Source organism: Bombina bombina, chromosome 6, assembly GCF_027579735.1.
Source record: "Bombina bombina isolate aBomBom1 chromosome 6, aBomBom1.pri, whole genome shotgun sequence".
Lineage (NCBI taxonomy): Eukaryota > Metazoa > Chordata > Amphibia > Anura > Bombinatoridae > Bombina > Bombina bombina.
Genome location: NC_069504.1, coordinates 626,454,146 through 626,466,768, shown reverse-complemented (window position 1 = coordinate 626,466,768; position 12,623 = coordinate 626,454,146). Strand labels below are relative to the sequence as shown.

Below are 12,623 nucleotides of genomic sequence, written 5' to 3'. Positions count from 1 at the left end.
ACCCTCGATTCCAAGACCAAAGGAGCCTCACTGAGGCCCTATATTTATACTTAATACATTCCACAGGATAGTACCTTACAGGAAACAAAGAAGATACAGTACATTCTGAGGAAGTAACATGAAACAATCTTACCAGAATCTACGCCGTGGAACAGGAACACAGCCCTTTAAGTGTGACGAATAGTAGCAGCAACTCCACCATGGACTTGAGAGAAGAAAGCAGGCAGCTAAGCGAATTTTGTCAACGCCGATTGCTTGTGGAGCTGTTAATATGATTTGGGATGGTTTTGCAGAAAGACTCTCCATGCATCTCCAGACTCTAACTTTCATCCAGGCTCTCACTGAGAGGCTGACAGGATTACTTAAAACTCCCATCCCATGTCGAAGAGTACTACCCTCCATTAGAGACAAAACAAACTTCTGACAATTCTCTGCCAACCTCCTGGGACGAAAGGCAAATAAAGACTGGGGGATGGGGGGAGTGGAAGGAGTATTTAAGCCTTTGGCTGGGGTTTCTTTGCCTCCTCCTGGTGGCCAGGTTCTTATTTCCGAAAAGTAATGAATGCAGCGGTGGACTCTTTCCATTTATGAAGAAAATGTAAATTTTAAGACTATTGACGCTATACTACAGAAAAGGGGCTACACACATAGAAGAAGTGCTGATTGGGACAACTCAGATGTGCAGCTAGCTATGCTGTATGGATCACCAGTGGTTTCTGGTCGGGACCAGCAATGCTGCACAGAACGTCTACTTTGTGTTTAACCCCTTTGAGGGGGTAAAACACACTGTAGTGTAGAGTCAATAGTCTTAAGATTGCATGCATTCCAATATCCCTTTAAAAAGAATACGCAGGGTGTCATATGCATACAAAAAAAGAAATCAGGGGTGTAATTTTATTATTTCCAAAGGGTTTCAGAGAGCCAAAAGTACTGGGAAGTATTGGTACAGGTTATGGGACCAAACTGGACCGTAACACAGGGAGAGATCATTATTGTGCACTAGAAATAAATGTTAAATAGTAACGTGTAACTCTATCTCAAGAATTACTTAGTTTACAAAAATAGTCTAAATGTGTATGAATGGTTTGTATACAGATAAAATATAAAAATGTGACCTATTAAAACATAACAAAGTTAAATCTATTTTTTGGGCTTTGTCTCAACAAAAACATTCCTGTTTAGTCTACCCAGTTAGATGAACTATTCTCCTTTGTCTGATAAAGTGTTCTTACAAGACAGAAAAAATAAAACATACAAAAATGAAACAAGAATTGATCCCCCTCGTTTGGCAATTAAATTGCAACACTGAGAAATGATTGCCTACAATAACAGATATGCTGCTTATACTTCACTTACCACAGTACTGCAGCAAAATGTAGTTAACCTTGACCTTGGTTTTTGTAAAAACAACGTATTACCTGTGGTAGGTAAGAATGAATTAATGGCGTGTCATTTACTGCAATAGGCCACAACCTCTCACAAGGAATATATTATAATCATCATCATTATTATTATTATTATTATTAATAATAATAATAATGATAATAAATCAGAGGGATCCAGGTGAAAAAAAGATCATTTAAAATCATGAAACCATAGACTTCCACTAGTCCCTCCCTGGTACGAAAAAAAACAGAACGACCATTGTATATAAATGCACACAAACATATAAATATTTATATACATACATATTGAACAATAAACATTGACAATTTTTTAATATTAGCTCATTATAGCTTATTATTGGCTACCATTTTAGCCTGGTGATCAGAAAAATCATCGGGTGGTGCGCCCATAAAAAAATAAATCCTGGGGAGAACAGATAGATAGACAGAAACATAGATAGATAATGTTTACATGTTGGATAAACAGTACTTAGTCCATATTTACCTGTTATATCTTTGTCTGACCCCAGCACATTCCATCCAGTAGGTAAATTCAGATGTCGAAAAGCTAATGTGATCTTATCATCCAACACAGTTGCATCCCCAGAAGATGGCCTGGCCCTGTCCAAGAACCTTGCAAATATTAAAGCCTGCTGGTTTCCTGCATTGTCCGCTAGAAACTGAGCAGAATCATAAGCTTCATCTTGGACAAATTCAAAGTTCTCTTCAGCCACCACAAAAGAAAAACCTTTCTTGGAAGCACAGAGTGAGACCTTTACTCTTTCAGAGCAGTCATGACCTGACAAGAAACAAACACAAAGGATTAAATAGATTGCTATGTGCTATTTATTAAACAAATCATAGTTAAAAGAACATTAATCCCTTTAATTTTTTTATGCATATTTAAAAATTAGATAAATAAAATACTTTAAAGGCCTCTACATTTGTGTAAAAATGGTGCTTTGTTTCAAGCTCTCCAGTGAGGCCAAAAGGCAAAATCTGTAACCTATTTTTTAAAAATGCTGCAAATAACCTACACCAATTATTTGATTTGCAGATGATAAAATTTGCTTTCTGGCCTCTGTAGGGTGAGCGGAACAAGCACAATTTTATACAATAGCAAGATGTGCTTAAAGTGAAGGTAAAGTTTACCTTTACGCTGATCCCAAATCGAATTCTTTATTAAAATTCAATAGGAGTTTTTACGAATCTTCATCTAAATGCAGAATTCTCTGTTTTATTTCATTTATTTATGATCCGCAAATTGAACCCGTTTGTTGATTATTATTTTTGTTACTTGGTCACGTTTTAGGATTAGCCAGTTGAAAACCTGGCCGTTAGGCGGCCGTAACCACACGTCATCCACTTACTTTATTAAATGCACATGCGTGACAGTCTAACACTTCATCTCTGACTACACGTGCGTTGCCGTTCGGTCAATGTAGAATGGATTCCTGGACTATCGCATGCGCAGTTGTGAACTTGCACATGCACATTTAGACTATACTTCGTGAATGCGCTTGTGAGATTATATGTATAGAGCGGGTGGGACCGCTCTATATGTCAGAGGACATAACTTCAGGAAATAGAGATCGGAAGGAGCTATCCTCTAAACGGTAACGAAAAATAATAATATAAAAACAAAAAAATAAATAAGAAATTTTAAAAATAAAGTTAGCGATTAGATTATAGTATGATTAATGAATGCATTGATAGATTAGAATAGAGCAAACTTTACCTTAACTTTAATGTCCATTTAATTACTTTATTGCAAACATACAAAATATAGGTTTTAGAAATTATTAATTTTTTTAGCAATATTTGCATTGGACAGTAACTCTGCTGCATATCTGCACCTGACTGGATTTATAAAATAACAAATGAAAAAAAATGCATTTTATACTAACTTTATGACAGTGGAACTGGCTAGCCATTTTATCTGTCTACTAAAGCCCAAATAGGCCAAAGAAACAGCAGAAACTTTTAGACCATCCGTTGGACTAGAAAAATGAATTAAAGTAGAAGTTTGTCTAAAGTCCTTAATATCATCAATGTAATATTTCAACAGCATTAAAAGAATGCAACAATCTTTCTGAAGTATTCTAAGGATTAGGCGACAAAGAAGGAACAGCAATCTCTTTGCTAAAGTTATCAGAAGCAAAAAACTTTAGGCAAAAAAATCAAATGAAGTCGGTAACACAGCCTTATCCTGATGAAAAATCAGATGAGGATCACAAGGAAAAGCAGATAACTCAGAAATTCAGTTTAATATTCATCTTACGCATAGGTTCAAAAGGAGGAGCCTGCAGAACCCTTACCACCAAGGTCAGATTCTATGGATTCTTGGCATGATTAATATGGACCAGAGCCTGAACAAAAGTATTAACATTTTAGGAAGATTAGCAATCTTTCTGTGAAACAAACCTGAAAGAGCAGAAATCTGCCTCTTCAGAAAACTCACAGATAAGCCCTTATCCAGACAATCCTGGAAGAACTGCAAAATCTTCGAAAATTCTGAAAGAATGCCAGGAAAAAACATGAACTACACACCAAGAAATAATGGCCTTCCAGACCTTGTGATAGCTTATCTTAATTACTGGCTTATGAGCCTGAATCAAGGATTCAATCACATAATCAGAGAAACCCCTATGTCTAAGGACTAAATGTTCAATTTACATGTCATCAAGTTCAGAGACTTGAGATCCAGGTGGACCTTAAGACGGAAGGTCTGACCACAGAGGAAGAGGCCAAGGAGGACAGCTGGACATCTGAACCAGATCTGCATACCAAATCCTGCTAGGCCATGCTGGGGCAATCAGGATTACTGATGACTTCTCTAGGCTCATCTTGGAAATCACTCTGGGAAGAAGTAACAGAAGTAAGCAAGCCGAAAAGACAAAGGAACTACTACATCATCCACTAACTCTGCCTGAGGATTCCTGGACCTCACAAAGTACCTGGGAAGTTTGTTGTTCATCAGATCTATCGCTGGGAGACCCCAAAGATCCACAATCTGATTGAACACATTCTGGTGAAGAGACCACTCCCCTGGATGTAAAGATCGACAACTGAGAAAGTCTGCCTCCCAGTTGTTCAACCCTGGATTATGAATCACAGAGACTAGAAATAAATTGTTTTCTGCCCAAGAAAGAATTCAAGACATCCCTCTTATTGCTAGGGAACTGAGTTCCCCCCTGATGGTTGGCATAAGCTAGGTAGGATAAGTAAAATAAGCCAGTAGACACTAGTCCACCAGCAAATAAGCAGCAGAGAGCCAAACCAGAACTGAAACTTATCAGAAGAGGTTACGGAATAAGAGTATGTGGTAAATCCATAAAGGGAGGCAAAAGACAAGTCCCTGCAACCAATTATGGAAGGTTTATTAAAAATTTTCCATGAGGCGAAAAAAGAATCACAAAACCTAATGCTCTGACAAGCACTATATTGTGAGAGAAAACTTGGCCTCAATATAGAATGAAAACACCTTTCTCTGAAGTATGAAATGCACATCTTTATTCTTCAACCACCTCCAGCGTAGGTTAAGTAAAGACTGAGGAATCTATGAGGTGGGAAGGGTTTTATATGGCTCTTGGGGTTTGGGAATCTTTACCTCCTAGTGGTAGAGAAGAGTAATTCCCAGGAATAATGGATCGTGCACTCCCACCACCTGTATGAAAGAAAATATGTTAATTTGTTTTCAAACATTATGACGTTTACTGATATTTCATTCTATAGCAACATGAAAATAACCTTGCTATTACAAGGTGTTTATTGTCCATTTAAGGTGTTTATCTCCTTTGCTGACTTGGGGACAGATATAAATGGGCTCCTGCACATATCAAGCAATCATTGTACAGCATGTAGGTGGAAAATGGTTCGGAACTCCATTAAATGCAATCCAGTCTCAATATTCATGATTAAGCCATAGAAAATGCAAATGGGTTCATTCAGTGCATTAGACTGAATCTTGAAGTCAGTCTAATACTAGCTAGCCTCATAGATATTTATTATAAATAAAACAGGACCTGGTACAATTTGTAAATTAACAATGTATGTCTAGTAATATTGATGCTGAAATTACTAAGCCTATTCAGGTTAATCATATTGCAAATATCCATGATAATTCCCATGCACTTATTTTGATTATGTACTTGATATTATTTAGACAGCCATAAGGCTACTTCTGAAAGCTAGATTTAACAGAGCATAGATATAATGCAGATTGAGTAACCTGAACTCACCCGTGATGCCTGGCCTACATGACTATGCTAAATTATCCAAAAAATAGTTCCAGCACCTGGGAGCAGTGAAAGTGTGCCAGCTGCACAATACCCCTAAGCAATAAATCACCAGCAAAGATGAGCAGCACCACCAATCTCTTCAACAGATTTATTAAAGAAGTACAATCTGTATGGTTTAAACAGCCAGACCACAAAACATGCAACGTTTCAGAGCTAGTCCTTAGTCATGTTATGCTAAATTATAGGACTTGCCACAATTAATTATAAATCATAGCAACTTTTCCCCATTATATCATTCAGAATAGTTTTTGTTCTACACTAGCCAGAAAATTCTATTCGCTAACAATCAAACTGTTAATTCAGAGAGAAGTCAATATCAAAAATGGCAAAAAAAAACAGACAAAACAGGGTTTGGCATCTGTATGCCACAAAATACGTGACAAGTAAGAAGGCTGCAGAAATGTATGAAAGAACATGGCACAAATACAAAAGCCAGTTGTTAAAACATTTAAAGGTGGCTGTACATAATATTTATCACCATTGAGATGAAGGGAATGTCGTTGACAAACAAACAAACCTCTAAGTCACTATTTATAGGGCAGTTGTCGAAAAACAGAGACTTTGACACCATGGCATGTTTGCTCATCCTCTTCTTGCATCCTCATTTCTCATTGTTGGGGAGATACATTCTGCTGACACTAGCCCCTGAATCTTATCATACCCTACTTTGAAGTTCAATCCTAAAAAATCATGCTCATTTTCACAATTAGTAAAGGTGTTTAAATGTGACCTCTGTCAGATGCTTCAGCTATGCACCAACAAGCGATAAAAACGCTAGGCATATGACAAAATGGGAGAAACACACTATATATACACACAGAGAAAGTCTGGCACTCTCTTGTAAGCACACAGCTAAGATTAAAAGCAAAAATGGAAGAGTTAGTTACAGCATCTGGCCAAATGGTTCAAGCCCCGGACCACAACAAGGTTTCTTCCCTCCTGGGTCCCTATCTTCAGCCATACAATGCATGCTTTCAATGAAACAAACTGAGAACCACACAAGTGTGCACAGGCCTTATGTAATTTCCCTAGACACAAACAAAACACGGAAATGGACTGCACTCTCAAACTGAACCGGGTACACATTCTATGACCCCGCAAACTGTGCAGCCGACCATGAGTGCTGTTAAGCACCCAGGGCTGTGCATTTTGCAGGGTCATAGGATGTGTACTCAGGTTCTGTTTGAGAGTGCAGCCCATTACTATGTATGTATATATATATATATATATATATATATATCAACCTGGGGGGGAATTAAGAGACCATTGGCTTCATTCATGCATTCTTCACAAAGATAAATCTGCCAGATTTAAGCCTTCCTGAAACACCCCAAGATCTTCAGCAATCCTCCACCAAATTTTCCAGGTGTGAGACACTGTGGCTTGTAGGCCTCTTCAGGTCTCCATTTAATCATTAGACGAAATTGGGCAAAGCTGAAAATTGGACTCATCAGAGAAGTTGACCTGGAATTGGGCAGATTTACCTTTGTGAAGGACGCATGAATCAAGCCACATACAAGGTTATCCTGGAAGAAAACTATTTTTTTTTCTACTCTGATAATGTTCCCCAACTCTGAGGATTAGTTTATCAAGCAGGAAAATGTTCCATGCAATACAGCAAGGGTCAATCAAGGTGTGGATGGAGGACCACCAGATCAAGACCCTGTCATGGCCAGTCCAATCTCCAGATCTGAACCCCGTTGTAAACCTCTGGCATGTGATCAAGAGGAAGATGGATGGTCAAAGCCGAGCTGCTTATATTTCTGCACCAGGAGCAGCATATAGTCACCCAACAGCAATGTGAAAGACTGCTGGAGAGAATGCCAAGACATATGATGTGATTGAAAATATTGAATTCTGAACTATTGCTAAGTTAAAACATTAGTATTGTGTTGTTTAAAAATGAATATGAACTTGTTTTCTTTGCATTACTCGTGGTCTGAAAACACTGCATCTTTTTTGTTATTTTGACCAGTTGTCATTTTCTGCAAATAAATGCTCTAAATGACAATATTTTAATTTGGAAGAATTGTTGTCAGAATTTTAAAGAATAAAACAAAAATATTAATTTTACTCAACCATCTACCTATAAATAGTAAAACCAGGGAAACTGATCATTTTGTAGTGGTCTCATTTTTTCCCCCAGAGCTTTTCTACTATGTTCTATAGCATCTAACACTTTCTCAAATGTAGGTCTACAATAAGAACTCTGAGGTAACAGTTTCAACACATTTTGGAGAAAGGTAATCATTGTATACTTTGTATATGTTTTGCTTACCTTGCTTTTATAATGGCTATACTGGTAGTGATTAAAGTGATACAGGTTATGTTATTATGTTATCAGGGCCGCCACTAGAAATTTTGGGGCCCCTGGCTTAACCATTGATCAGGGCCCCCCCCCCCCTCCTTTGACATGTGCAATTTTTGACCAAGTGACTAAAACGTATATGCACTTTATTCTTAATTGTCTATTTAAACTTGGAAATGTTGTAAAGGTAGAAACATACACTGAAACACACACTCACACATAAGGATTCACATATAGACACTGTAGCAAACACGCAAAGAAACTCAGACACAGACACCCAAACAGACACTTAGCACTTGTTTACATTGCCCTGATAAGTAATGAGGTAAACTACAGTTTTGTAAAAAAAAAAAAAAAGGAGATTTAGAAAACGAAATATGGAGTTCTGATTATCTTTTTGTAAAGGAAGATGCCAACTAAATGATGATAACAGCTTTACAGTGGCTGAAAGGAAGGGCCCTGAACTGCCTAAACAATAATTTAAAGGTTAAATGGTAGTTTGGTGACTTCCGGAAAGGTCTCATAAGTCTCAAAGTCTGTAGAAAGATGTGAATAATCAGTAGTAAGGTCAAAATGTCCTAAAAAGGAACATACAATGGACACCCACACACAAACTCAAACTTGCACATACACCCAAGGAAACACCAACAGAGACAGCCTCAGAAAACACACAAAGACATACACACACACACAGAGACACCCACAGAAAACACATAAAGACATACATACACACCCTCACTGAGACATCCACAGAAAACACACAAAGACATACACACCCTCACAGAGACACCCACAGAAAATACACACCCTCACAGAGACATCCACAGAAAACACAGACATACATACACACACACACACACCCTCACAGAGACATCCACAGAAAACACAGACATACACACCCACCCTCACAGAGGCATCCAGAGAAAATACACATAGACAAACACACGCCCACCCTCACAGAGACACCCATAGAAAAAGCTCAAAGACATATGCACACACCCTCACAGACATCCACAGAAAATGCACAAAGACATACACACCCACCCTCACAGAGATACCAACAGAAAAAAAATACACACACACTTATAGAGACACAAACCAAAGCACAAAGACATAAACACATACACCCACAGAAACACTCACAGGAGGAAACATTTATGCACCTTGCATCCCCTAAATCAACAGTGTGTGACATGCATGATAAAAAAAATGCAGAAATTAAGAGATCACTTTTTAAAGAATCATATTTGTAAATGTGCAAACAAAAATAATTCTGTGAATTCAAAATTGTACATTAATGATCTGGGTAGATGGCGAGATGAAGAAAAGTACTTTTAAAAGGTTGACATATGTTTGTTTGCTATTTTCCCCATTTTCCCCAACCAAGAGCACCACTTCAAATATAGTGTACAAATGTTCCCATCTTCCCATCTGTCAGCTGTACTTGTGGATTTTGAAAATGCTGTACTCTATATGGTCTTGGTGGAACCATAAGCTGTGGTACTCATACCATTAGATCTGGTTAAATGCAGGATTTAAGCTTGTTGGTATGCATTTCAAAATTAAGTCAGCTGTAGAGTAAACTGAACAGTTTTAAGTTAACCTGTCTCATTTCCAACACTGAGCAATCTTAGTCTGAGAGTATAACATGTTAAGATGTAAAAATCTTAGATAAAATGCCTCCTTGTATCTGAAAAGTCCTTGCATAAAGGGGCAGTAAACTGGAATGCAATATATATAATTTGTGTATTGAGGAGGAAACATTTCTGCATGGTTTTAAATATAGAATTTCTACAGCATTGTCAAATAATCATAAATACACTGCTGCTAAAAAAAAAATGTTTTTATGGACCCCTGGCCCCACCATACAACTACTACCATGCTGAAGTTACAATCTTAAATTGCACAAAGAAATAAAAAACATTTGCTAAGTAATTCCTACCTCCTCTGCAAATGAAAGTGATCAGCCGTCTGACTCAGGCACACACTCTACAAACAAAGTGCAAAGTCTGTCTCACACTGTGCATGGTGGTTTAGTGCACACTCAGAAATCCTCTCAAATGCTAATACTTTACTCCTTGTAATAACATTTCCCATGCTCAATTAGCACTCTGCTGTAGTACCCATTGGTGGCTGTTTTACTTCTTGCCTCATGGGGCCCCCCCTAGCCCATTGGGCCCCTGACAGGAGTCACCCCTGTCACCCCCTGATGGCAGCCCTGTATGTTATCATGAAGACATGATTTTCTTTGTTTTTATAATTTCTTTAAACAAAAAGTATTACGAACATCCCATTAAAGAAACATATGCAATATTCCCTTCTATCCTAAGTTTTTTCTGTTTTGACTGTTAATTTTTAGTATAAACTCTTCATAAAGGCCAAACAACATGCAAGTCCATGTGCTGATTAAAGCTAACTTTTTCTTGTGAAACTTAAAGGGACCAGCTGCAGAGTATAAAATGTATGAGATTTGCTTTTTTAAGGCTTATTTGTGTATATGAATTAGCCGATTTTGTGTTTTGAAGCCCCAACCTAATAAAATAGGTTGAGCTTGTAGGTATAATCAAATCTCATTACTTTATCACATTGTGTACACGTACCTGCTTCTTTATCTTATACTGTATCTGTCCATAAACCAATATCACCAATACTTGGAGAGAACAATGGAAAATTAACATTTTAATACCTTATCTCTTCTATAACCCACTGGGAGTGTAATTTCTTCTACTGGCTGTGTTAACACAGCTTGACCTTGAGGCCAAAAACTTTCAGGATGGGTGGGGATACCACAGGCTAAATAAACTATTTCAAATGCCAATATAAGGGTAATGGAAATACTTGTAAACAATTTAATACACTCCAGCAGGTAAAGTGGATCATTGGGAACAAATTAGAGGGGAGTCATTTTTTGAGTAAACTGTCCCTTTAAGACGACATGTTTCACCACTACACTAATATAACAATGTGAGGATTTGTTATCAGCCAGGACATGAATATCCAGCTACGCAAAGTTAATTTCATGCTAGTTTTGGTTAAACAGCCTTTACTTGGTCTCCTTTAATTTTAACTGGCGTTCTTAAAATTATCATCACTTCTTTTCCTTCAATGTCCCTTTAACACAAGAGACATTGGATTTCTTTATATTAAAGAGAAATATCTCTCATATGGGTTCCATCAGCTGCATCTCATGCTATTGTATGCAAGTGTAATCTGTTGAACCTTAGTAAATGAAACAACTGACTTTACTGTACTGGATAAAGAATTTGGAAAGGTGTGATTTCATTTTTGGACTCTGCAGCACAATGTCTTGTGCTCGGTCCTGTGTCTTCCTTTAGTATTAGAACATTACAGATGCATGGGGCTAATATTTATTCTGGCAGTCATGTTAACGTTTTGCATTATTAAAAGGATCATTAAATACGGTAGAATTGCAAAATTAACAAATGCATAATAAATAGACAACATGAGGAGTAGAACAGTTTTTCTGAAAAATGTCATAAATTTCCTTCCATTTCCCTGGCCTAAGAAAGTTTGTATATAAAAAGACTGCATCATTGGATAATGGAAGTAAACGATGAACTATTTTTTAATTGCATACTGTGAATCATGAGGGTTTTATTTTGATTTCACTGTCCTTTTAACCATTTTACTAGAATATCAGTTTGTCAAGTATTTCTGAAAATTCCTCAGTAAGCAGGTCAGTGACTATAAGTACTGATAGAATTAAAGGGCCAGACTACTCCAAAATGTTTACCGGTTAAACAGATAACGCCTTTACTACCCTTTCCCCAGCTTTGCACAACCAACATTTAAACATTATTAAGTATATTAACATAACAATGTCTGCCTGTTTCTAAGCCCCTGCAGCCCACCTTTATCTCAGGGCATTTTGTATGGCTTTTCACAGCAGGACACTGCTTGTTCGTGTGTACCATATAGATAACATTGTGATCACTCCCGTGGAGTTATTCATGAGTCTGCACCAATTATCTAAAATTCAAGTATGCAAATAGAACTGGGATAAGGAGGCAATCTGCAGAGGCTTAGATACAAGGTAAACACAGAGGTAAAAAGTATATTAATATAACAGTGTTGGTTATGAAAAACTCAGGAATGGGTAATAAAGGGATTATCTATCTTTTGGAACAATAAAAATATTGGAGCAGACTGTTCTTTTAAGTATGTTTTGTTCACTGGTCCAATTAACATTGTTTTTAGCAACTGTGGACTGTTTATGTCAAGTGCTTCTAAACAACAGATGCTTGCAAATCTACAGCTATAAATCATGGGTGTGAAATATGTGCAGTAGTCCACTTTTTAATCAGGAGCTAACAATAGCTACAGCAAGTTGCCATACAAGTGCATGATGTACACATTGCTTCAGTTGTAGAACAAGAAACGCAATATACATATCTGCCTTTAAAGTCATGAACTGCATTTTTTCATACATTACACTGTATATCACACCCATTGTTTACTATAAAACTACACAATAAGATTATATATATATATACACATATATATATATATATATATATTTAATTATTTTTTCTATAAATTACTTGCTCAAGTGTTTTCAGCCTTCAAAAAGGTTGATCACTTTCCAGCCCTGTTTATTTGATGAAAACA

General features: G+C 37.1%; 1 protein-coding gene across 7 annotated transcripts in view; it reads right to left on the bottom strand.

Moving 5' to 3' along the window:
* The window catches only part of AKAP13 (A-kinase anchoring protein 13), a 521,925-nt gene that overhangs the window by 314,410 nt on the left and 194,892 nt on the right, over positions 1 to 12,623 (bottom strand). For all 7 annotated transcript variants that reach the window (XM_053717637.1, XM_053717639.1, XM_053717640.1 and 4 more), the window contains one exon: positions 1,891 to 2,184. In XM_053717637.1, the coding sequence (XP_053573612.1) occupies positions 1,891 to 2,184 (294 nt within the window). The remainder of the gene's footprint in view (positions 1 to 1,890; positions 2,185 to 12,623) is intronic.